Source organism: Panthera onca, chromosome D3 (assembly GCF_046562875.1).
Source record: "Panthera onca isolate mPanOnc1 chromosome D3, mPanOnc1 haplotype 2, whole genome shotgun sequence".
Taxonomy (NCBI): domain Eukaryota; kingdom Metazoa; phylum Chordata; class Mammalia; order Carnivora; family Felidae; genus Panthera; species Panthera onca.
Genome location: NC_138350.1, coordinates 20,912,931 through 20,938,996, shown reverse-complemented (window position 1 = coordinate 20,938,996; position 26,066 = coordinate 20,912,931). Strand labels below are relative to the sequence as shown.

Genomic DNA, 26,066 nt, shown 5'->3' with positions numbered 1-26,066 from the left:
ATAGCCTCTCATGTATTATAAGGGTGATCTAGAGCCATGCTCCAATCCATGGAGCCCCTGTCATGAACCTAGATGGATGTCAGGCATCAGGGAACTCCCAGAAATCACAAGAGGTCCAGGCCAGCCCATCCAGAATCCTCTCCTTTTTCCATGAGGCTGAGTTCCTGGGGTTCATCACTGCACAGTGGGCATCTCAGGCCTCCTTCCCCTTCCCAGAGCCCACTTGCCTCCAAGTTTCCAAGGAAGAGTCATTCCTTTCCCATCCCTCAGCACTTAAGGCCAGGCCCCCTTCCACTCCAAGCCCGGAAGTTTATCTGGCACTGTTGCTCAGAGAACACAGCAGCTGGATGACATCATAGAGGAGACAGCCTTGTCAAACTGGTTTGCCAAACAGGTCCCCAGTCCTACTCCTGGGGCTGCTGGCCATGATCATGGGGGCCTCCAGTTCTGCCCATGAGGAGGAAGGTCACAGCCCTTGGATCCTGCCAACCTCAGTAAGGACCAGTTGTCCTCAAGGACCTCATGCTCCAGCTTCACCTGCTTGACTTTTCCCCAACAAAATCCTCAGTCTTACCTCCCTTCCTTTGTTCATGCTGTTCCCTTCACCAGATTGCCCTTCCCCATCCCCGCAGCATGCCAAACAGCAAGTGAGGGCTTCATTTTGTACAGCTTTTAGGGTCCAGATACTGTGTCTCCCCCACTCTGACTAGGCTGTGAGACCCCACCAGCAGGTCCAACCCTGACCCATGCCTAACCCTACATCCTTCCCTGTAACCAGCAGCCTCCCAGATGCCCTCATAGACCCAAGGTTCTGGCCTTGGCTGGCCTCACAGGTACTTGTGAACGTATCCCAAGGTGGGGTCTCCCTGAAAGTCCTGGTATTTTATGTTGTCTAGTCTGGGGGGAGAGAACTTAGGGAGCTCAGGCCATAATTCCTACATTGTGCAGATAAGAAAATCAAGGCTCTGAGAGGACCAAATCTTTGCCTGGGGCAGAGTCAGGGCTAAGACCCATCACCTTTCTTGCCTCCTGATCCCAGGCCTTGGCTGTTTTTGCAGGACCCTAGATGGGGAGGGGGGGGGGGGGGCGGGGCCGGAGAGGAAGCCAGGGTAATTCAGGGATCTGGCACTGCTGGCTTGGTAAAATATTTATTCTCAGACTCAAGCACAAGAGCAAAATATTACCCTTGGCCCTTGAGCTGCTCCAGCCACTCTCTGCTCTGCCAGTCCAGGATTAGATCTGGAGGGATCTGGACACTTTCTATTATAGCCCCTTGCTCGGGAGGACCAGAAGCAGGCCAGTCCAATCCCATCCTTTTTCAGATGGATAGAACGAGGCCCAGGCTTCCCCAGTGCCTACAAGATATGTTCACTCTGCTCACCCGGCATTCAGGGCCCTTCACAGGTGGGATGACCCTTATCTCCATTTCTTGCTCCATCCACAACCCATCTCTCCTCCTTTTCCTACTTACAAACCTCCTGTCCTTTACTCACACTATTCCCCTACCACAATGCCTTTCCCCCTCTTCTCTGGGTGATGAATTTCTATGCATCCTTCCTCAAGGATCGGTTTGCACATCACTTCCTCCAAGAAGTCTTCCAGGATTTCCCCCATCCTAGAGGCAGCAAGATGGAGGAAAGGGCCTTAGGCATGAGGCAGAATTCCACTCATTTGAGTGCTATTACCAGCCCAAGGTGCCTTCACCTCCCTAAGCTTCCTTCTCTGTAAAATCCAGGTAATACTTGTCTTGCACAGTGCTCAACTTGCAATAGGGCAAAGCCTGTGTTTGACATGCAACAGGTACTCAGATAATGCCAGGCCCTCCTCATGGGTTGTTTACTCCTTCCTAAACTGTGGCTGAAAGCTTCTCCAGCACTGCATGCGGCTAACCTTTGATCTTTGTTTCACCACCACCACTATCCCCCCCCCCCCCCCCACCCTTTACAGGGAGGAAGGAAGAATCAGGCAGGTAGGTCTGGAAGAGGACCCCAGCCCTGAGGGCTTGACGGCAGGGAAGGACCCAAGCATCTCTTCCTTACTGCAAACACCTGGTGAGCACGCATGACAGATTAAGTAGGTGGGAGCACACTCACCTGTGTGGTTCCTCCCAGCCTGCAGGAAGGGGAGAGGGGTGAGGGGCGGGACTAGCTCGAAGCAAGCCATTCATTGGAGCAGACAGCCACATTCTCAGGCAGGCCCTGAGAATCCCAGCTAGCCTAGGTGTGCCCCACCCCAACGGGCTGTTCCAAGGGGCACCCCAGGTTTGAAGTAGAATCAAGTTAGCCTTGATTGGGCTCTGTTTGCTCCTCCTCCCGTGTGACCTTCACAAGTCTCTTCCCTCTCTATGTTTTGGTCTTCCCATGTGGAAAGTGGAACCACCTCTCAAGATGTGGGGATCAAAGAAGATGACACTTTTTAAGAGTCTGGGAGTCTCTCTAGATGGGGGTGAGGTGGGATGGGTGGTCCCAGAGGATCTGGACAGCAGGGCTGTGGGGCTCTGCTGGGACAGTACACTGAAACCACTCCCCCACAACCCCACCTCACAATGGGTAAAAGCAGATGCTGGACTTAAAAGGTGTTGGTATGAATCACACAGTTCCACTACCTATCAGCTGTCGTCCTCAACTGTAAAATGGGGCATTAACAGTTGGGCTCAAAACAGTCGTTATAGGGATTATATGCCTGGTACATGGCAAGTGCAAAATAAATGTGTTGGTATTGTTTTTATTTGACAGACAGGACTCCAGACCCCACCTCCCGGGTTCCTTAAACAGGCAGGGTCCAATGACCCTGGATCTGTGGATCTGTGGGAGGGTCCTGGGCCTCCAGCACGACATGAAGTGGCTTTCCTCAGTGGGTCTAAGCTCTTGGGTCCTCTGGCTGATTCCAGGTGTTGTCTTGGGCATGTTGTCTCTGTCTGGGCCTCAATTTCCCCCATTTGTTGAATGAGACCATGGACTCTGTATTCCCCATTTAGGACTAGCGCAACCAGAAGCGCACCCTCAGGGGTCTGGGGAGGGAAAAGCATGACAGATGAATGAAACGTCCGTTCAAAGGTGTATCGACTGGGGAAAAGTTACTGTGATTGATCCTGCTCCACCTGAGATGTTCTTTGTGATGCACCAACATAGGGTCGAGGTGCTGCCGGTCACAGTCCCTGCTCTGAGGTGGCCGGGACCAGGTGTCCCAAAAGCAGCCTGGGCGGCAGCCAAGCCCAAATGCTAACGCGAGAAGGGGGCGGAGTCGGGGGAAGAGACAGGGTCTCACGAACAAAGAGGATGGCGGAGAGGGGCAGTTCTGAAGATTCCGCGAATCTTCAGACGGACGATCCCGAGCCACTTACCCCGGCTTTCGGCGCCCTCCCCGACTTTAGTGCAAAGCTGCGTCCTCCTGCCGACTACCGCCCAACCAGCCAAGGCCCCGGCGGCAGTGGCCCCAAGACTACAAGCCCCTACAGTCCTGCCCTCGAGGGGCGGGGCCTGCTACAGGGGCGTGGTCGTCAAATTGAATTTCCCCAATGGGGCACGAGGATGGGCGGGACCCTCCCAAGGATTGGCTGCCGTGGCGGCTCAGGGCAGGGCTGGCAGGGCCGCTGGCGCGGCTGGACGGGCGGCGCTTGCAGAATCTCGGGGACGGTTGCTGAGGGGGACTGGGATCCCGGTCGCGGCGCCTTCCGCCTGACCGTTCCTAGTCTATCTGTCGGATCCCGAGTGACCTAACCTGAGCCCGCGCTGGACGGGTGGGCCGGACTGAGAGGTGGGTGTGCAGGCCTCTGGGCGGCACCAGGACCCTCGACGGGTCCTGGGGGTGGAACCCGGATATCTGAACTAGGGTTCTGGGACTCCCAGACGTGGAAGCTCCCACCCATCCACGGGGGCTCTAAGCCATGAGATAAGGTTCTAGACTGCGGGAAAGGATATCACGGACCTCCAGGAGGCTCCACAACCCCCAGGGACCCTAGACTATGGGGGCACACGCCTTGGGGAAGGTCCCACATTACTCTGAGGCTTCTCTTAATCCCCGGAGACCCCAGACTATTTGTATGACAGGGAGCCCTGTCCCGCAGCAGCGGCAGTCCCTAAGGACTTCCTGGGCGTCCTAGATTATGCATTAGCGACCCCTGCCCTTCAGTAGACATGGGGGAATTCAGTGTCCATGGAACCTAAGTCTGGTGATTGCTGAGTGACACCCTTGGGATTACCCCAAAGTAGGTAGATAAGAGGCAAGGACCCCCCCCCCCCAGATGAAAGATGGGTGGTTGACACCCACCCACGCCTAAGGGGATGGGACAAGCAAGCAGCGACTTGAACTGGCAGGGTCTGAAGAACCCCAACTGTATGAATTAGGAGCCCCCCTCAGACCCCTTTACCGGATGGGGTGACTCGACAAGTGACTGTTCTGGGGAGGGGGAAGGCATGACTGAGAGATGAATCATTGAGGGGGGGTGGCAATCCTGGGGCCATTTCAGTCACCATACATTAACTAAGCACCTATGGTGTGTCAGGCTGTGGGCCCTCAAATTCCATAGACATGAGGGCTGCAGGAAGAAGGAAGGAGCTGCACTAGGAGGTTGGGCCAGGATTTAGGGGGCCATTTTGATGCAATGATGGAGCAAAAAAAGCCCCTAGGGGCACTTTGGAAGAGGGCTTCAGAAGCCAGAAGTGGCCAAGATTTTGATTAAATCCGTTCCTGCTCTTTGGGTCTTTGGAATCCTATTTTCCCCTTGTGACAAATCCCCGCCCTCTCCAATCCTCAGTTTGCCTATCCAGAGGCTGGACGTGTCAGGTTCTGTAGGCCATTCTAGCTGGGCCTAAGTGTGTAAATTGGCAGGAGGAGCCGGTTGCATGGACACCTGGCTTCATGAGGTCTGGGCAACTGGCATCAGGGGGAGGGCAGGAAGGGGAGGAGAAAAGAGGAGTGTGTATAGAGGGCTGCCCTCAAGAATTGGAAGACAGGAGGTTACCTCCGATGGATTAAATCACCTGGGGTAAGGAGGGCAAGTGGCAGCAAGGATTTGGATATGGGCTCAGCCCACAGAGACTGAGCTTTTGGTCCGAGTGGGGGCTGGGCAGGCCCTGGGGATGGGTGGGTGGGGCAGGAAATGAGTCTGGCAGGCACCCCCTAGTGGTGAGCATGGCTGTGGTGGACCTTCTCAATCCTATAAGCTCTCTGATGCTTAAGACAGGGTGAGGGCCCAGTTTAGGCCACACAGCAGGCTGGCATTGAGTTCGCTGTGCTGGAACCAGGGACTCCCACACTTGGTTTAAGTTTTTCAACATACCACCCTAGGGCAGAGAGCAACCCCCAGCCAGCAGCCACAGGTAGCAAGAATGGGATACCAACAGATTATCATGGGTTAGAGAAACTGAGGCACAGGGCCCAAGTGTCTGTGGTTTCTAGAGGTCCCAGCAGGCCTGATTCATGTCTGTCCCCTGCAGATTCCTTGAGCTGGTGTCAGGTGCCACAGGCACCAGGGATCTCACCAGGAGGGGACGGACAGAGCTAGGAGCCATCGTGATGGCAGATGAGGCCTTAGCTGGGCTGGACGAAGGAGCCCTGCGGAAGCTGGTAAGTGGCCCGATCATCCCTGCTGTGATAACAGGCAAGCCAGGTCAGAGGCAGGGCCTGTCCAGGCTACCTCTCGGCTGACAAGAGGAGGGGAGGGAGGAGGGGGTAGGATGAGGGCTCAGGGGAACAGGGCTAAACCTGTTATGCATGGCTGATGCAGAGGACCCAGTAGCATGTGCCTGTCTGTGCCAGGTGCTGAGGCCTGGTCCCTCCCAGTCCCCCCACTGCTACCACCTGTTTAAACAGTAACTGCTGAGGACTCGCCCATGTGTAACCACAGGTGTGGGGAGGCTAGATTTGCTCTCCCAAGCAACAGTCTGGGCAGTGTCCACCCCTGGAGGCTGGCCCAATGATAATAGTAGCAGCAATGATTAAAAATGCCAGGGCACAGTAGGGGTCAGGCTGGGTGCTAGACCATCTCACAGAATGCTCACAGCAGCTCCAAAAGCCAAGAGGGCACTGTGGCTCAGAGAGGTGAAATAACCTCCCTTAGGGCACCCTGCTAGGAAGATAGAGTGCCAGGATCCAAACAAACCCCAAAGAGGGCCATGGGGGACCATATCTTAGGTAAGTCAAGGTCAGAAGAGCCCATAAAAAGAGACAGGCTTTGGGGGCCCTTATAAGCTCTGTCACTTCTAGTCTGTCATTTTTTTCTGAGCCTCAGTTTCTTTACCTGTAAAATGGGAGCTGGAGATGTGTGCAAACATATATGTAGGTCCTAGAGTTGGCATGGGGATGGAATGAGGCATGGGCCCAGATCTTAGGGTGGAAGAAGGATGGGCCCACTCTTTCCTCACTTTCTTGAGGTCCTATCTAACCATAGCCTCCCCCCTCCCCCATTGCCATGCACAGAAAGGCTTTAGGGCAACCAAAGAGGGCAGACATGTACCCACTATCAAAGGCAGGAAGCTGCAGCACTGGAGTGGCCATAGCTCTGCGCCCACCCTCCCAGCTCCGCCCTTGACCCTTGTGAGGGTGGACAGTGGAGGGGGAGTGGGATTAAAGATTTACCTTTCCTGGGGCGCCTGGGTGGCTCAGTCGGTTAAGCGTCCGACTTCAGCTCAGGTCACGATCTCACTGTCCGTGGGTTCGAGCCCCGCATCAGGCTCTGTGCTGACTGCTCAGAGCCTGGAGCCTGTTTCAGATTCTGTGTCTCCCTCTCTCTCTGACCCTCCCCCGTTCATGCTCTGTCCCTCTCTGTCTCAAAAATAAATAAATGTTAAAAAAAAAAAAATTAAAAACAAAAAAAGATTTACCTTTCCTAAGAGAAGGCAAGTGACCTACCCACCCCCATACCATTCTTCCGGACGCAGGGGTCACTCGGCAGTGTCCAGTGCTGCCATAACCTACCCAAGGCAGTCAGACCAGCACCTTAGACTCTCTGGGTGTCTGCCATCGGGTTCCCACCACGTCAGCTCGACCTCCCCCCTCAGGTCAGGAAGTCAGATGGGGGTAGTAGACGCAGAGCGTTCCAAAAAGAAAGCCAGGTCCCCGCGCATCTCCATCTCTAGGGGTCCACTCTGAGGCTCAGGGTTCTCCAGTCGCCACTCCCTAACCCCATGCAGAGTTTGGGTGCTGGGTTTTCAGAGAAGCCAGAGCGGTAGCTGTAATCGGCCCAGCCCCGCCCCCTCCCTGGGAAAGGACTAAACCACTCGCTGCCCCTCGTCTGGGGGCGGCAAAACCGCCCAAAGTCTTTCGCACCCCCAGACCGGTTCCTCCACGGCCGGCGCCCCGCCATTACTTCGCCCGGGCATTGCCGAGGGTCCCGCCCAGAGCTCCGGCCTGGCTCCCGCCGGCCTCGTGGCAAGAACGGCGGCGTCCCAAGCCGGGCCCCTCCCCGCGGGGTCGGGCCTTATAAGGGAAAGCTGGCCGGCGCCCCAGCTTCGGGCCGATTGGGGACCCGGGCAGCCGCTTCCGGCCTACGCTCCCGCACATTCCTGTGGACGAGGCGGGGGTGCCTGCGCGGGATGGGGGCACTTGGGGACAGGCACGCCGCGTGCCCCTCCGCCACATACCGGACGCCCTCCTCCTCAGTCCCGGGTTCAAGTTCAGGCTCCGACGCTCCCTAGCTGGGTGACCTAGGGAAGCTGCTTAAGTTCTGTGAACTTCGATTTCTTCTCCGCAACGAGAGACATTAAAGCAGTCGGTGGCGGGGGGCTTCCTGTCTGGCTCCCGACTGGGCGCCTAGTGCTGGGCTCCCCGGGGGGAGGCGTGGGCCGTGCCCTGCCTGGGAGGGCGGGCGGTTCCGGAGCCTTCGGACCTTCAGCGCCCCCTGGCGAGGCCTCGCTCCACTGCCGGCCCGTCCCCCATGGGACTGAGCGAATGCCTGGAAAGTCTCCTGTATTGTGCTAATGGGGAGACTGAGGCCCAGGGAGAGCCAGAGCGGGTCAGACCCCACCCCCCACTCCCAAACGGCGAGGGCAGAAAGGCCCGGAGACCCGCCCCCCCTCCCCCCCCAGGAGGAGGAAGTGCCCTCTTTCCTCCCGGGAGAATTTCACTGGGCAGTTTCAGAAACCGCCCTATCCCCTTCCCCTTCCCTCTGGTGGACAATGGCGCTTTGTACTTCCTTCCCTCCCTCCCACAGCCCCCTCCACACACAACGGTGGGGCCTGAGAGGGTAGGGAATGTAGGACGCACAGCAGGGTTACTGTGGGCAGGCCTTTGCTTTCAGGCCCAAAGGGGAAAGGTCATGCTGGGGAATGATCAGTGGAATGAGGTTGTCCTTCCCCCAGCCCCATCCCACTCACTTGGGGAGAGTATCAGACAGGGACCAGGGACTTCTACTTTCCAGATGGGGATAGTGAGGCTCCTAGGGATTACAGAGGTAGCCAAGTTTCCACATCAGGCTGTTTTCAGAAATAAGAACCCAGTCTCTGGAACCCAGGGCATTGGGAAGGGGTACCCAGGAGACAAAGGGCTAGTCATTTTATCTCTTAGCCTCTTTATCCTCTGTCTGTCTCTGTCTCTACCCTCTGGTCTATCTCTAGTCTAGACTCGAGAGGGTTCCTAACATAGTATGCCAAGGTCCTTGAGGTACCCACCATGGCAGACACACCCCAGCAACAGAGCTATCTTCAGCCCAAGGCAGACTCTGGAGTCTGAGAAACCTGGGTTCAAGTCCTGGCTCAGGTCATTTGGCCTTTAGCAAATGACTTCTCCCCACTGAGCCACAGTTTCTTCATCTGTCAAATGGGAGTAATAAGGTACCTAGGGTTTCTGTGAGATTAGGACAAACGGGACTCAGCGCAGGACCTGTTAGATAGGTTCTCAATGTTACTGATATCTCGTATCTTGTACTCTTTTGCCCTTGCCTCTCTCTCCTTCTGAGTGGCTGGAACCAAGGAGGGGGTGATGTTTACTGCATGTACAGCTATGAAGGGGGGACCCCAAGTCACTGCCCCCATCCCCATCCACTGCCCTGAGGTGGGAGTCATTGTTCCATTTGGCAAATGAGAAAAACAAGACACAGAGAGGTTAAGGACATGCTCCTGACCACCCAGCCAGGACTGGACTGAAGCTGGAGCAAGCTGGGGGTTCTGGCCTGAGCCTCAGGGACCCTCCCATAGCTCTTCAGCAATGTGGAGCCTGAAGGAACCATGGAGGGATCTGTCCCCCGGGGCTCTCCCTACTCTTTTCAGACTGGGACAAGTGATGGCAGAGTTGGGCCAGCCCATGCACCCTGTTGTAACTTGGACCCCCACCCGGGAACAGGAAGGAATGATGGGGGAGGAGCTATAAAGAAAGGAAGTAGAGGGTTCCTGGACCCTCCCCCTGAATGATCTGGGGAGTGGGGACAGAGGAAATCACTTTGCCTATACTTGCTCCTATTTGGCTCAGGCCCATACTGGGGATTTATCTCAGCCATTATCTTCCTGGGGTCCCTGTGCCAGTCCTCTCTCTCTTGAGATTGGGCTGGGGAGGTGGGTGGTAGCAGTGTAGGGGAGGCAACAGAATTGACTGACTCTGCCCAGAAAAGGTGCCCTTTCCTGAGAGTGGTTAAACCAACCATCTCCAATTTCTCAGGAATTAAGGGGCTAAGAAGCTGGTGGGAGCACCTGTCCCTCATTGATGCCCTCTCTAGGGCCCTGGGTAGACTCTAATGCAGCTCTATTATCTGAGGGACTGACCTTCCTACTCTGGGCCTTGGCCCCTTTGACGGTGGATAGCGCTGGGCCAGTACAGGCAGGAAAAAATAGCCCCCAGCCAAGCAATAAACTAGGACTCCTGAGCACCTGCCCCTGCCTCAGTTTTCCCATCAGTCCAGTGTGGATGAGGCTGCCACCCCCAGCAAGACTGTAGTGCTTTGGGACTAGAACATGGGAGTCTTCCTTGCTCACAGGGTGGACTCCATCTGCCCTAATCACCCTTCCTTCCCCAGGGACACTGTTGGGGCCCTGTAGGGTAGCCTCCTTCTTCCTGCAATACTCCCTGGCCCTTGGGAATTTGATGAAGGACTCTGAGTGACAGGAGTTGAATCTCAAGAAGGAGTGCCTGGCTTGGCACCTGGCACAGATGGGCAGTTGCTGGCTGCCCACTCTGTGAACCATAGTGCACAGTAGGCTGTCCAAGAGCTCTGGTTCCATAAGCCAGGTCTCCCTGAGACCCTGCGTGGGTGGGAGGGCAGGCTCGTGACAGACATGTGGCAGAGAGAGTGGAGACAGTCCACTCATTGTGGCCCAGGCCAAGCTGTGGGCAGCTGGTGCCCGCCCTCTGCCCCTGGCAGCCAAAATGATTTGCCCCTCACCCCCACCTGCCCCACAGTTGGAGGTCACAGCGGATCTGGCAGAGCGGCGGCGCATCCGCTCAGCCATCCGGGAGTTGCAGCGGCAGGAGCTGCAGCGTGAGGAGGAGGCCCTGGCATCCAAGCGCTTCCGTGCTGAGCGGCAGGACAACAAGGAGAACTGGCTGCAGTGAGTGGCCAGGGAGGGATGGTCATGCAGGTGGGAGGAGTATGTGCCAGGGCTCGGCTTGTGTTGTGCAGGCAGGCACGAGCACAGGTGTGTCCGCTGCCCATGTGGGTGTGCAAATGGCAGTATAGGCAGGCATATGGAATATACAGGGATGTTTATGGGCATGGACCACTCACCAGTCATGGAGTCCTGGACACACCCACGTAGATAACACGTCTGAGCCTGTGGTATTAGTGCTCACGTACGTGGGCATGCATGTGCCAGCTTGTAGCCAGAGGGTGTGCTTAGCTACCTGTTCCTCTGTGTACCCTGTCCTGCCCCTACCCTCAGCCCACATCCTCCATGACTTGGCTATGGCAGTAGGAGTTATAGTCATGATGTCCCTGCAGCTCTCAGCAGCAGGAGGCGGAGCAGCAAGCTGCTCTGGCGCGGCTGGCAGGGCAGCTGGAGTCCATGAATGACGTGGAAGAGCTGACTGCACTGGTGAGGCCCAGGGCAGGGGATGTGGCAGGGCAGGGGAAGACCTGGACTCCACAGTCCAGCACCTGCGGCCTGTTTCTCACCCATAGCTGCGAGGTGCTGGTGAGTATGAGGAACGCAAGCTGATCCGAGCTGCCATCCGCCGCATAAGGGCCCAGGAGATTGAGGGTATGTGCCCTGCCCTGGCCCTGCCCTGTGTACTACTGCATGCCACCCACAGCACCTGCTGGCCACTCACCTGACATGTTTTCCTTCCCTTCCAGCTGCCACGTTGGCTGGGAGGTTGTGCAGCGGGCGTCCCAACAGTGGCTCAAGAGAAGAGAGCAAGGGGCGGGCAGCACACAGGCTGGAACGGTGTGAGGTAAGGAATGTGAGCAAGGTGGGCGGGTAGCCCAGTGTCCTGTGCCCACAGATGCCAGCAGCACAGAGCACCTACTTGTCTTTGCTAGACTGGTACCTCATGGGGTGGGGAGGTGTTTGGGGGACACTATCTCACACCTCTGCCTAGTCTCTTGGATAACCTCTGGCCACATGTCCCCCAATCCAGACTTTGTATCTTCCCCTCAAAGCCAGACTGTCTGCACAGCTCCTGAGTGTGTCTCCCTTACCAACTTGCTGGCCTGCCTGCTTCCATAACTGCATTTCACCCCACCATGGCCATCCAGCTTCCACTCAGTAGCCAGTGCAATCTCCCTGAAATGCAGATCTGAACCTGACCTCCCTAGCTTAAACCTAGCCTGAGGCTGTCCTTCTCCCTCCAGACAGCCCACATCCTTAGCTTGACTCTACATATCACACCCCAGCTGACTCTGTGGAGCACTGTTCTCCAGGGAGTATGGGTGAGAGGTCGGGCCATGGAGGTTCCTTCAGTGGCCAGCAGAGGCCGCTGGTCCCAGTCCTTGAAGGACTCCCCCTCCCTGCCACCCCAGCCCAAGCTGCGCGCCCCCCCCCCCCACACTCTGATTAACCAGGCCAGGATCAGGGGTCAGAGGCCTCTGCTCCAGGGATCTGTTAAGGTTGGGAGTCCCCAGGAGGTCTCCTGTCATCCCCAACCCCTGGCATAGTATCTAGTCCTCTTTGAACCACACTTGACCAGGCAGTGCCAGGAGGTTAGGAAGTGAGTATCAGAGACCTCCCATGGTGTGCCAGTGCCCCTGCATGTGCAGGTGTGCCCACAGGAAGCTATGCCTAACCCCTCTGCTTTGCATGCCCTGCCCTGGGCACCTGCCAGCCTGGGGAGCCTTGACTGCATCCTGTGGGTCTCCCACAGGTGCCGGAGCGAGAGAAACAGAAGCAGCAGGCAGAGGTCCCAGAGCCAACCCCAACCCCCCAGGGCACCAGCCGAGATGTGACCACAGTGACACTCCTGGTGCAGGCCCCACCTGGGGGCACACCCAGCTTACCTGCCTCACCCGTCAGTTCACCTACCACTGCTTCTCCTGAGCCTCCACTAGAGCCTTCTGAGGCCCAGTGTCCTGCTGCTGAGGCTGTGGGCAGCCCCGAGTCACCCTCCAGCCCACCCAGGGCCACCAGCCCTGAGCCCCAGGAGCTGCCAGCCACCCCCAGCACTGAGAGGCAGGTGGTCAACAAGGTGAGTCTGGATGAGGGACAGGGATGCCAAGCAGGTGAGCTCCTCAGTTTGGGAGTCAGGCCCTGCCCATGCTATGTCTCCCCTGCAGCTCCTGCCTGGCCCCACAGAGCCCCCAGCTGTCCAAGGCCCCACCAAAGGTCCCTCCGACACAAAGAGAGCAGGTGAGGGTCCCCATAGGGGTAGCTACAGGCCTCCCCTTCCCTGTCTGGAAAATGGGCTCTAATGCCTAGACAGCTTCAGCTTCCTCAAGAGGAGGCAGTCCCTAACACTCCTCCCACTGCCCTGAAGTGTCCCCACCCCCAGCCTGCCCTCCCCAACCCCCATCCCATGGCCAGAGGCCTCCCTGCAGCCTTGAAAGGCAACGGGCCTCAGGCACATTCTTTTCCCCAATAAGGGAGTGCGCCCATCTCCCAGCTGAGGCCATGGGCAGTGCTGGACAGGAGGGGGGGGCGGGGGGTGTCCTGTATCCCCATCAGCAGGAAGGATCTGGGCACCCTTCCTCCAGCCCAAGCCTAGCCCCAGCCCCCAGGAGTGTCCAAGTCATCCTAGGGTCAGTGCAGGAGGAGAAGGAGGAGCCTATAAGAGAGATACAGCTGAGTGGGGAGGCCAGGAGCTATGGGAGGTGCAACATGGGACGGGGAGGCTGGAATACAGGAAGGGGTTGGGAAGCTGAGGAGGTGTGAAGGAGAGACTTATGAGAGGCGGAACTTCCATATCCACTCTCCTCTGTCTTTCCCCACCTGGCCATTTCTCCAAACTGCCAGACCTGGCTGGACCCCGTCCCTGCCAACGCTCCCTGTCCATGCTCAGTCCCTGCCAGCCAGCCCAGAACCGAGGTACTACCTGTTCCCACTATTGCAGACTTGGGGCAGTCCCTGTCCCACCCAGTCACTGATAACCCTCCTGTCCCTTCTAGAGCCCACCACTCTTGCCAGTGGACCTTCCTCATTCCAGCGGGCTGGCTCCGTGCGGGATCGTGTGCGCAAGTTCACATCTGATTCTCCTATGGCTGCTGGGCTTCAGGAGGGTCCACCCCGGTTGGTCCTGGGTCCCTCGACCCCCACAAGACTCCTGGGCCCCTCCCACATCAGCACTACTCCTGCCTCCTCTTCCAACAGCTCCTCCTCACGGGGCCCCAGCGACACCTCCTCCCGACTCAGCAAGGAGCCACGTGGAGCAGCCAGGCCCCTGGCCCAGCTTCAGAGCTGCCCCCGGGAGGAGGGCCCCGGGAGGCGGGGCTTGGCTGCCAGGCCCCTTGAAAACGGAGCAGGGGGGCCCGTGGCCCGCTCAGAGGAGCCCAGTGCCCTGCTTCCTGTGCCTGTCGGCACTGCCGAGCCAGGGGCCAGTATGAAGACCACATTCACCATCGAGATCAAGGATGGCCGTGGCCAGGCATCCACAGGCCGAGTGCTGCTGCCCACAGGCAACCAGAGGGCAGGTAGGCCTCCCCCCTGTCTCCCCACTGCTGGGGATGAGCATTTGCAGCCAGCTCTGCATATAGAACGAGTGCTGTGGTCAGGCTTCGGGGTGTCTCCAAAGGATGTGCTGTGAGCAAGGGGCACCATTAACCTTGGCTGGCATTACCCTCACCCCAGCTGATCTAACAGTAGCCCTTCTCCTCCTCCAGAACTGACACTGGGACTACGGGCGCCTCCCACCCTCCTTAGCACCAGCAGTGGGGGCAAGAGCACCATCACCCATATCAGCAGCCCTGGGACCCTGGCGCGCCTGGGTAGCGTCACTCACGTCACCAGCTTCAGCCATGCCTCCCCTGATAGCCGGGGAGGCTGTGGCATTAAGGTGAGCCCCTTCTTACCCCACCAGCGTCACCATCCATCAATCTTATATAAACTGCTTCAGGATGTAGGGCTAGCAGGATTCCTCTGCTCCATTCCTCCCCCACTGAACACATGGGGAAACTGAGGCCCAGAGAGAGAAGGTGGCTACCTACAGTCCAGAACCAGTTGGTGGCAGAGCTAAAGGCAGACCCTAGTGTATCAAGCCACTAGGTGTGTCAGAAGCTTACTCTGTACTGGCCTCAAGCTTCTCACATGCTGATCTCTGGTCTTTAGTCCAAAATGGGTTGGTTGATTCCTAATGAACAGATGGGAAAATTCAAGCTCAGAGAGGATGGTGAGGACTTGCCCCCTCTTCCTATGGCCCCAGTGCCCCTGCTCCTACTCCATACTGGAGCTCAGCCCCAAGAAGCAAAGCTGCTGATCTGCTCATCCAAGATCAGCCTAGCTGGTTAGGAGATTGGAGATTAGTGATTACCATCTGCGTCAACATCTATGGGGGAGGGGGGGTTGAACAGAAACATTGATGGGGGGACAGGCAGGGGGTGCCAGTCAGGTGAGGCAGCAGCCTAACAGGTGCCACGGGAACTGAATACGCCGCATCCCTCCATTATTCATTCCTGAGCCTGGGATCAGCTGGCTGGAAGCTCAGCTGGGGAAGGGATTCCCCAGTGGGCCGCCTGACTGCCCAGGTAATGTCCTCTGTGCTGCACCAGGGAATGAATGGGACTTTGGTTGAGGTGAGATGGCTAGAGCCAGCTTTGGGCCTTCTCAGGGGTAACAGGGAGAGGGTGGGGGGAAGAAAGCACCCTTACCCCCACAGAGCAGGATTTAACTGCTCTCTGCCAAGAGAGTGAGGGGATGGTAGCTGAGGCCCTTGGAGTGGGTGGGAGGTGAAACAGTGAGCCCTGCATGTGATACCACTAACGCATCTCAATTTCCCCATCTAGAATCAAGGGAAAGCAGAAAAGTGCCTAAAATGTGCTCAAAGTCTGTGGTTGTATTCAAGCACCACAGACAGGCCAGAGGATATTTATCTCAGGGACGAGATGCTTGTTATAGCAGATTGCTCAAAGTCCCGCCTCTCTGTACCTCCATTTCCTCCATTTGTCCAAGGATTTCTAAAACAGCATGGCATGAAGGCAAAGGAGTGCAGGCTCTTGGAGTCTGGCAGACTGGATCCTCACAGCTAATGCAAATGGTGGCCCAGGCAGGCCCATTTATTGCTTCCTGCCTCAGTTTCCCCATCTGTGGGGCATGGGGCCCTGGCCTAGGTAATTCTTCAGAACCTGTGCAGCTTTGCCGTGTTGCCAGTCTGTGATCTCTGCACGGCCAGCACCAGGACTGGCCGTCTGCCTGCTTGGACAGGCCACCCCTCCCCCACAACCCCCTCCACAAGGAGCCCAGAATAGGTTTCTATTTGGGCCACAGCCCCAGCTGGCGGGTGGCAGGCTGGGAGGCTGGGAGGCCAGCAGGGGCGGAGCAGGCCCACTGCCCTTGCCTTTGCCCTCAGGCCAGCTGCAAAGACTCTGACACTGCCAGCCAGAGGCAACTGTCCCTACCACTGTCCCCATCGTCATCCCACCACAGAGCCCCTGCCATCACCATGCCGGGGGTACCAGGGCCCGGGTCTGAGCTGGCTGCAGCCCTTGAGGAACGATTACACTTGGCGTTGGAAGAGCTGCGGGCAGTGGCTGAGGCAGGGCGGGCGGCAGTGACCCAGGCAGCTGAGGCAGCTGCCTCGGCCATGGAGCCAGTGGCCCGGGCAGCTGAAGAGCTGCGGGTGGAGACAGCAGCACTGAGCCGGCGGCTGGATGCACTGGGCAGGCAGGTGGAGGTGCTGAGCCTGCGCCTGGGGGTCCCACTTGTGCCTGACCTTGAGCCTGAGCTGGAGCCCAGTGAGTTGCTCCTGGCTGCTGCCGACCCCGAGGCCCTCTTCCAGGCGGCTGAGGATGCCGGGACCCCTGTGGCCCACCCGCCTGCCTTCAGCACCCGCCGCCGCTCCTCTGCTGGCCCTGCCCGCAGCAGCAGTCTCGTAAGTCCCTATGGGCTGGGGGGACGGGTGGTTTTGAGCAGGTTCTGCCCCTGCTGACTGACCTTTGGTGTGCCACTACCTTCTCTGAGCCTCAGTTTACATATCTGCAGAGGGGACTGGAGTGCTAGTGCTCTAACACTCAGGCAAGAGAGTGCCAGGCTCCTGGCCCTGAGGCATGCATGGCGGCTGCCCTAGCAGCCCCTGGCCAGGGCCCAGTCCCCACCCCCACCCCTACTATGTCCCAGTCAGGCTGAGTCTCCCTAGAGCAGCTGCCACCTCAGCTCTCCTTACCCTTACAGCAGACTGAGAGGCCCTGCCAGGAGGAGAGGGGCTGTGATAGTTGGGCTGGGGGCTTGTCTGCAAGTGCTTAGAAGATGTCCTGGGAGGGGTAGGGTGCTAGGTTGGGACCACAGGCCCTTTAGAGGGTAGTTCCCAGTATGGAGCAGGGAGCAGGAGCAAGCTTCAGAGAGGACTTGGCTCTGTGCAGTCCCAGTCAGACACCTGGTCAGGAGCCCAAGGGCCCTGGTCCAGCCCCTTTGGGGTGTGTGTGTGTGTGTGTGTGTGTGTGTGTGTGTGTGTGTGGCATGTGCTGCCTGGGCACTGGCCCAGGAGGGCTCAGGCCTTGGGAACTTCCAGGACAGAGCACAGCCTGCTTGGGAGGAGGCTGGGAATGAAGCAGCAGAAAGAACTCAGGTTTAGGAGATAAGCTCAGCTCAGACCCCAGGCTACATCACACTTCTAGGACTGTGGGCAAGTCATGCAGCTACCCTGAGCCTCAGTTTTCCCTTGTGTTAAATAGGGACAGTAAAATCCCTAGTGTTTATACAATGCTTACTACCAAATGAAAATCACCGTTATTGACACTGTTAATTATATTAACGCAATTCCACGTACACGGGAAGCCCTACAACAAGGCTGTCAGTGCCTCTTCTCTGAGTCTGACACCAGACGACCATCTTTGCACAGGCAGTCTGACTGGCTAGTAGTTATTTCCAAGGCTGTGCCAGCAGACCCAGGGCCTGGTCCCCTAACCATTGGCATGGGCATGGTTGGTTTTGTCCACACCCCTCCTTAAAGTCCATGCCCACTCCCCACCCTGCAGATGGAGCCAGAGCCAGCAGAGCCCCCATCTGCAGAAGTGGAAGTGGCTAACGGTGCTGAGCAGACCCGGGTAGACAAAGCACCAGAGACGCGGAGTCCCCTGAACACTGAGGAGCTGATGGCCATCGAGGATGAAAGCATCCTGGACAAGATGGTATGGCCAGATCTGGTGGACTAGGGGTTGGCAGGGGGCAGGGACCAGCAGGCACCAGGTGGGTAATGACAGGGGTTCTATCTGCAGCTGGATCAGACTACAGACTTTGAGGAGCGGAAGCTCATCCGGGCTGCGCTACGTGAGCTCCGACAAAAGAAGAGAGGTAGAGAGCCTGTTGCCCCACCCTAGATCCAGTTGCTCCATTCCCCAGCTGCTCCTTTTACTCTGGGGTCCATTCATGGACATGCTAGTTCAGTACCTGCCCTACCCAGCTTCTTCTCGAGACCCAAATGTTCCCTTGCCTCCTTCTCCCTGGATCCAACTTCTCCCTTCCCTAGCTACATCTCTCCCCCTGACCACCCCAGTTATACTGTCCCCAACCAGCCTCTCTTCTCCTTCCCAGACCCAGGTACTCCCTCTCCTAGCTACTCCTTCTTGGATCCCATTGCTTCTCCACATACTGCCAACTACTCCTTCCCTGAATCCAGATACTCCTCCCAGCAGCTGCTTTTCTCTCCTTGAGTTCCACTGATGACCACTGTAGCTCTGCCCCTACCCAGCTTCCCCTTCTCTGAGCCCAGCTACTTCCTCCCTGGACCCAGCTATTCATTTGCTTGGATTCTAGGTTTGTTTCCTTCTCTAGATACTCTCTGAATCTAACTGCTTCCTCCAGGCCCCATTGATGGCCACCTGGCTCCTATGCCCAACTACCTACTTCTTTAGGCCCAGTCACCCCTTTTGCCAGCTTCTCTCTCAATTACTCCTTCCTTGGATCTAGATATTTCTTCTTCGAGCTGCTCTTCTCCCACCTAAGACTCATTTAAAGACCCACTCAGCTACTAGCCTCACTCAGCTTCTCCCTCCCTGAATTCCGCTACTTCCTCGCTGGATCTGCGTATTCACTCTGAAAGCTACTCATTCCCATAGAAATTCCCTTCTTGGATCCAAATACTCCCCCTTTGAGTTCAGCTCTTCCATATTCCTTTGTTTCTGCCTGAGTCCATTGCCACACACCACCTCTCCCCCACCCCCTGCCAAGTTATAGCTATCCCCTTACCCTCAGCTACTCCTAGAGAGGGCCCTTGTCCCCTGTGTCTTCAGTATTTCTAACAAGTTGCTCCCCCCACCCCATCTTGTGTGCCCGTACATATGTGCTCTGTGGGTGATGGGTGGCCCTTCTGGGCATGCATGGGGCATCCCCCACCCAGACCAGCGGGACAAGGAACGGGAACGGCGGCTACAAGAGGCACGGGTCCGGCCAGGGGAGGGCCGTGGCAACACAGCTACTGAGACCACCACGAGGCACAGCCAGCGGGCAGCCGATGGCTCAGCTGTCAGCACTGTCACCAAGACTGAGCGGCTCGTCCACTCCAGTAAGAGGCCAAGCAAGGCTCAGGGCTCCAGGTGGGAATATATCCACCCCACTGGCCCCATGGCTCATATTCTTCCTCTCATCCCCTGCCCCTCTAGATGATGGCACACGGACGGCCCGCACCACCACGGTGGAGTCGAGTTTTGTGAGGCGCTCGGAGAGTAAGGCCGCCTGGTGTCGCCCTGTGCCTGACTGCCTGCCCACCTCCTCAGACTCATCCTCAAGCTCTCTCTCCGTACCTTCATCTGTGTGTCTCTCTGTCCAGCAGTCACTTTCTCTTCTCTGCCTGAGGCTACCACCATCCCCCCCACAATAGCCCCCTGCCCCATCTCCTGATGTCCAGGCCCAAGCCCTCACCTTGCTCCTCTTCCCCTTTACTGCAGATGGTGGTGGCCGTACTATGGTGCAAACCAAGACTTTCTCCTCTTCATCATCCAAGAAGATGGGCAGGTGAGCATAGGTACCCATCCCTAGACCACAGAGGAGTCAGTGCCACATGGGACCTCACTATATACCCATTCTGCAGAGGGGTAGACCAAGGTGCTTTAAGGTGATAAGCATACAGCCAGGGAGAGTCAGAGTAGGAGTCAGACCACTCCTGCTCCCCTTATGATCTCACCTATTCCTCAGCCACACCACTGAGGAGGCCAGAGATTTGCTCAGGGTCTCACAGCTCTCAATGGCAGTGATAGCATTGAGCCCTTAGAGAGGCCTGCCTGCCAATGAGCTGCCTGGTGGCACTGCCACTTCTCAGTGTCTGCAGACCACATCCCATGTCACAGAGCACCTTTGCACTTTAGCCCCATGAGGGAGGAGTACACCTCTATCATACAGAGTGTATCAAGGCTGTTAGGAGCAGAATTCATACTGGAAACCACAGGCCTCCAAGAACTCTGACTCAGAAAGACCAGTGTTCGTGCACTGCCCCCCATGCCCTCTGAAACCTGAGGCCAGGGGCCTGTTTCCTCATCTTTAGTGGAAATGATAAGGGTCCCTCCCTCCTTGTGAAATTTAAAATGGCACATAGGAAAGGCTCAATAGACATAAGATGATGATGATGATGATGATGATGATGATTATTATTATTATTATTATTATGCTGGTAGGTATTATTAGTTGCTAGTGCCCAGAATCTGAACTCATCTGTAACTTGATCATGCAGTGAGCCTTCTCAGAGAACTGCCTCCAGGGCCAAGTCTGTTGAAGGAAAAGAGTGGCTCCCACCTTCTTCACCTTTGAGCCTCAGTCTACCCTGTAAAATAGACGTGATAAGGACGACTCCCTTGCAGGCCGGCTTGTGGGTTGTGGATATACCACAGAGTGTAGAGTCTGGAGCACGACAAGTCCCTTCCCTTGGCAATTGGGGGTTGAGGCTCAGGAGGGGCCTAACAGTCGCCTCCCTATCCCCCCCAGTATCTTCGACCGCGAGGATGAGGCCAGCCCACGGCCCGGCAGCCTGGCCGCACTCGAGAAACGCCAAGCAGAGAAAAAGAAAGAGCTGATGAAGGCGCAGAGCCTGCCCAAGACCTCGGCCTCCCAGGCGCGCAAGGCCATGATTGAGAAGCTGGAGAAGGAAGGCGCCTCTGGGTGAGCGACAGTGGGCGGGGCTGGGCGGGGCCTAATTAGTGCATGGGGTGGGGCCAGAAACGGGAAAGCGCTGTGGGAGCAGAGCTGGGAGGGGCCTGAAGGACAGGGAAGGCGGGGCCTGGAACCCACTGGGTTGGCCACCAGCACGCCTTGTGACCTGCCTGACGTGCCCCTGCAGCAGCCCTGGTGGACCCCGCGCAGCCGTGCAGCGTTCCACCAGCTTTGGGGTCCCCAATGCCAACAGCATCAAGCAGATGTTGCTGGACTGGTGCCGAGCAAAGACACGTGGTTATGAGGTGAGCTCTACAAGGCCAGGCAGCCCGGCTTCTTTCTCCTACCCCCAACCCCCACCCTGAAGCTCCGCACCTCCCTCTTGGCAGAACTCCTCACCCCCTGTGCTTTTCATAGTCCCCATACCTGGCAGGGACGATGGAAGCCCTCTTTTGGGATGAGGAAACAGGCTCAAAGGAATACACACAACATACCCTAGATCCAAGAATAAGTGATTAAGTGGGAGGGCCTAATGAGGGCCCAGTTCAGAGCCAGACCTCACCCTCCGAGTCCCCCCTCATTGCTCTTGGGGGTAGGGGTGGAGGTGAGGGGGCTTGGTAAATTTCTGTAAGTAAGGAAAGGAGTGAAGGAGACATAACCATGGTCTTAGCTGGGTGGTGCTGGGCCTCCTGGTTGCTCTGTGACTGTAAGTAGTAGACAAGGGAGTTGACAAACTTAATTAAAGGATGCTCGTGTTCCCACTGCCCATCCCCTGTGCAGCCTTGGGCAAGCTATAGGGCCTCTCTGACCCCAGTTGCCCTATGCCTGGAATGCCAAATGTTGGGGGCAGAGAACTCATAGGGAAGCTGACCAGTCCTCCCACCACCCATACATAGCACGTGGACATCCAGAACTTCTCCTCAAGTTGGAGTGACGGGATGGCCTTCTGTGCCCTGGTGCACAACTTCTTCCCTGAGGCATTCGACTATGGGCAGCTCAGCCCACAGAACCGGCGTCAGAACTTTGAGGTGGCCTTCTCATCTGCTGAGTAAGTGTGGGCCCCAGTCCTGCTGGTGTCAGCTGGGCATCTGGGACTGGGCATCTGGGCCAGGCCCAGCTGCCCCAAGGCCCCTTGGAGCTGGCCAGCTGCACTGTCAGACAGCGGCTGAGACCCCTTCCCCAGAAAGCCCCTGTCCTCTCCACCCTGCCCACCTGCTGCTGAGTGTGCCAGGTGCCCGCCGGAACGAAGGAGCCGCCGGCCCGCCTACCAGCCCTGGCCAAGGCCCACCAGGTGGCCCTGTCCATATCCCCTCCATCCTCCCTCTGCCCCTTACTCCCTCTCTCTCTCCCTTTCTCTGTCCTGCTCTCCTCCCACTATCACCAGAGCTTCCTGCTCCCACGGGATCCCGGCTGGAGATTCCAAAAGGAGGCTCCTGGCCTGGGCACCGTGCCCATCCAGCCTATATAGGTGTTGCCAGAGGCTTATATAGGACATTAGCAAGCCCTCCACTTTGGAATCGTTGCCCCGTCTGCTCACCTCACCCTCAGCACCCTCCATCTGTCTTTCCTTCTCTCCTTTTCTCTTTCCGGTTCCCCCAGATTTCTTCCTCTTCCTCCTCCCCCACCTCCTTTCACGCCTCCCTCACCTCCCCTCCCTGGGGCACAGCCCTCTTCTCCAACCTCAGTGCCAACGCCATTGCCCCCCACCCCATTCCCGCTTTCCCCAAGAGTTCTCTGCACCTGTGACTGGTCTGGCCCCCCACCCCTGTCTGCATTGCACACCATTAGTGATGGGTAGTGAGCGGCACGTCCACAATGGGAAAGAGGCATGCGGGGGGTGCCGGCAGACTGCAGCACTGAGAACGTAACTGAACTCTTGTCTCTGTGTGTATGTGTATGTGTGTGTCTCTGTGTTCTCCCCTTTCTCTTCTCTGCCTCTTCCCCCTCTTCTCTCCTGGGCCCTGCCTCCCTGCCCCTTCCCGGCCCCCTATCCTCCCCAGGACCCATGCGGACTGCCCGCAGCTCCTGGACACAGAGGACATGGTGCGGCTTCGAGAGCCTGACTGGAAGTGCGTGTACACGTACATCCAGGAGTTCTACCGCTGTCTGGTCCAGAAGGGGCTGGTAAAAACCAAAAAGTCCTAACCCCTGCTCAGGGGCCCCACGGTGAGAAACGCCTCCTCGCCTACCTGCACTGTATGCTGGAATCTGCTCAGAGGGGCCCAGAGAGAGACCGGGAGGTGGGTGGGAGAAGCAAGGGGACCCCGAGAAGAGCCAGAAGGAGCCAGACATGGCCCTATCTTCTGGTAGTTCAGGGCCTAGCAGGCAAGACCATTCTTTTAATGGGGCAGTGATGACCCACATGAGCAGGACTGAGATGGAGGAAGCCCAGGAAGGAACCCCAGAGGAGGTACCTGACCCAGCCTACAGGTCCAGGACAGCTATCTGAAAAAAGTGCAAACCAAGCTAGGATCTGAGTAACAAGTTCAGGCTAGAGGAGGGAGAGGGAGTCCCAGGCAGCGGGGTGAGTCTATGTACAGGGCTGGGGGCGAGAGAGATGGAGAGCGTAGCATACATACTCAGGAAGGGAAGGAAGTTTAGTCTGGGTATGAAGGGGAGAAGAGAAGGAAGTTTAGTCTGCATATGAAGGGCAGAAGGGAAGGAAGTTTAGTCTGGGCTTGAAGAGGAGAAGGGGCCACAGGTGTTTGAACTTCCTCCTAAAGACAGGAGTCATAAAAGATTTCCAAACAGAGAAGGGGTCTGGTTAGCATTCTAGAACAATATCTGGATGAGGGATGGGGGTGGTGAAGGAATGTGCTAGATAGCTGGAGCAACTTAGAAGTAGGAGAGGCTGACTGATGGATTCAGATTGGGGGTAGGGGGAGAAGGAGGCTCAAGAAAGCCTACTAGGCCTCAGGTTTGGGCACTGGGGAATTGGTGGTGCCACACTCATTGGAGAGCTCAAGAGCAGGGCCAGTATAACAGGAAGATGTTTCTGGTTAGGGTTCTGGGTCTTCAAATCAGCTATGACATTTTCTCTCTAGTTACCTTACCTCATGGCTACAGTAGGAATTCAGGTCCTGAGCTAACTGTCCATTCCAGAGAAGCTGCTCAGAGAAGGGAGAGAGGTGGCTCAGAGTCTTGGAGGTTTTAGGTCAAGAGACAGCTGGAAACTAGAACTCCATATTCCCCACTTAGAGGCTCTTTTCTCTACCCCATCACTTTTCCCACCCATTGTGCAGAGAGAAGAAAAGTCAAAGGCCCAGAGGGAGGGGATTCCCCAAATGAGTCAGGGACAGAGCTAGGGATGCACTCAGATGCCCCTCAGGGCCTGGAGCCATGTGGGGGGCAGCCCACATGTGTACACATCCACCCATAGATAAGCCATGCAGGTGAGAGGAGGATGGGTTTGGTTTTGTCTCCAGGTCATATATGGACTTACAAGCTGCTGCCCAGCAGGCTGGCCTGGAGGGAAAGGGGCCCAGCCCAGCCCTGATCCAGTTGGAAAGTGTGACTCAGCCGTGCTGTTGCTCGAATTGCCCTCTGTTTGGCCTGTCACTGGGGCAGCTGAAGCCCTGAGCTGTGAGCCCCAGTGTAAACAATGGCTTTATAAGGTCTCCAGGGAAGACACCAGAGGCGGGAGGGAGCTCCACGCTGGGGAGCACAGGATCCCTGAAGAGATAGCCACAGTTTGAAGAAACTGCACAGAGAGGCTGCCTTCTTCACCATAGTATAGCTGGGAAAATAAGTCCAGTCTGGGGCAGAGACGCCAAGGGCACATAGCACGTCGGCAACAGAGTCAGAAACCCCCTCACTCATCTAAGTGCTCCCAAGGTCTCAAATGAGGCAGAGAACTTGTTGCTATAAAGATGGGAAAGTTGAGTCACAGAACAGGGCAGGGCTTTATCTAGCACACACAGGTGATCAAGGGTACAGTGTGGACTGAAACAGAGGTCTTCTGCCTCCCAAGCTTCTTTATGAAGGAGTCCAGGTGAGCTAGGAGTAGGCTCCAGTCCTACCATGGTCCCAGGTTTGACCTTGAAGGCACAAGATGGAAGGTAGTCCTGGGCCCATTGGTGTGTTACCGATAGGAGCCGTTCTTCCCTGTATGCTTTCCCTGCCAAAGGAAACTCAGTTAACGTGGACTTATGGGAGGGGGCAAGGCAGAAGAGGACTTGCTCTGGGAGAGGAGGGGAAATTGGAGCCAGGGAGCAAACTCTAGCTTTAGAGCTCTGGGGCTGTCAGTTGCTTAGTAGCTGCAGTCCATTCACCCCAGAGTGGGGAGATGACTCTTCAGTAGGGAAGAGGGGCTCCAGACAGGTGTCAACACCCAGGGCTAGGGCACTTAAGTCCCAGGAGGCCCAGCCTTGTACCTACCAAGCTATGGGAACTGAAACAAATGAATTCTGCTCTGTGACTCAGTCTCCCTCTGTAAAGTATGGCTGGAACTCTGGAGGATGACAGATGGATGGTCCCACTCTTGAGCATGTTGTAGGTGTCCTGTCTGTATTGCTTGGGACCCTCATCTGCTTCCCCTGCTCTACCCAAGGAGGGGGGTAAGGGTTAAAGAACTACACACACACACACACACACACACACACACACACACACACTGTCTTATATCTCCTGTAGCAGGATTGTCCCCTGGGGCAAGGACAGGGGTTCCCATGCCTCTCTACAGGAGGTACCAGGCCAGGCATCTGAGATGCCCAGAGGGTCACTGGGGCGGGTCCTGGCTGCAGAGAAAGATGTGCCATTGGTAAGGCCCCTCTGGATTCAATGGCCCAACCCAGAGGCTTTTGCCAGCTGGAGTGTGCCATTGAGGATATGCAGGAGGTGGCCCTCCAGAGAGAATATGGGTGAGGTCTGGAGTCAGGAACCTCCAGGGCTAGGGGTAGAGACCTGGACCCTGCCCCGAGTGGGATGGGGCATGGCTCTCCTCCCATCTCCACCCACACCTGCTAGGCCTAGCTCCCCATAGTGATGCTTCTAGGCTTGGGTCAGTGGGCCCTGGGGTTTCCTGTCTTCCCAGAAAGCTTTTATCCCTGCACTCAATCAAGAATCTGGAGTTTATGGAAGACCAACAGGCTGCAAGCAGTGAAAAGACCTCCGGATAGAGGGTAGCCACAGGAAACGGGGCCAGCGCTGACAAGTACCCCCGTGCCCCCTTCCTGCAGGATGCTGGTGGACTGCGTGCCCCTGGTGGAGGTGGAGGACATGATGATCATGGGCAAGAAGCCCGACCCCAAGTGCGTCTTCACCTATGTGCAGTCGCTCTACAACCACCTGAGGCGCCACGAGCTGCGCCTGCGCGGCAAGAATGTCTAGCCTCCCTGCCCGCACGGCCAGCCTACGGCAAGATGACCCCACCATCCAGGCACCATCCCCTCCCTCTGCGCCTGCCCACTGCTGCCCTGTCTGTCGCGACACCTTGCCCTGCATACACACGCTGCGTTTTGATAAATTATTGGTTTTCAACGA

At 56.9% G+C, this 26,066-nt stretch overlaps 1 protein-coding gene and 1 long non-coding RNA gene across 9 annotated transcripts in view; one reads left to right on the top strand and one right to left on the bottom strand.

The window, feature by feature from the left end:
• LOC132665554 (uncharacterized) overlaps positions 1-3,601 on the bottom strand; it is a 30,534-nt gene extending 26,933 nt beyond the window's left edge. Inside the window, exon 1 of one of the 2 annotated variants that reach the window (XR_009604175.3) lies at positions 3,344-3,601. This is a non-coding gene — a long non-coding RNA (uncharacterized LOC132665554). The remainder of the gene's footprint in view (positions 1-3,343) is intronic. The other variant, XR_009604176.2, reaches the window with a different exon arrangement.
• Positions 393-26,066, top strand: SMTN (smoothelin). 7 transcript variants are annotated; one of them, XM_078435621.2, is made up of 21 exons: positions 393-494; positions 1,948-2,051; positions 5,439-5,568; positions 10,330-10,478; positions 10,868-10,961; positions 11,048-11,126; positions 11,222-11,319; positions 12,229-12,549; positions 12,638-12,710; positions 13,314-13,385; positions 13,466-13,987; positions 14,177-14,349; positions 17,483-17,635; positions 17,723-17,798; positions 18,844-19,008; positions 19,106-19,168; positions 19,391-19,457; positions 20,421-20,594; positions 20,773-20,890; positions 21,482-21,633; positions 25,763-26,066. In XM_078435621.2, exons 3-21 carry the CDS (start codon positions 5,518-5,520, stop codon positions 25,911-25,913), a joined length of 2,751 nt encoding a protein of 916 aa, XP_078291747.2. In that variant the 5' UTR covers positions 393-494; positions 1,948-2,051; positions 5,439-5,517; the 3' UTR covers positions 25,914-26,066. The 7 variants fall into 7 exon arrangements, with proteins under 7 accessions (XP_078291747.2, XP_060468655.3, XP_078291746.2 ...); XM_060612672.3 differs by lacking the exons at positions 393-494; positions 1,948-2,051 and adding exons at positions 3,617-3,756; positions 22,586-22,751 and having other exon boundaries at positions 25,763-25,876; XM_078435620.2 differs by lacking the exons at positions 393-494; positions 1,948-2,051 and adding an exon at positions 3,617-3,756.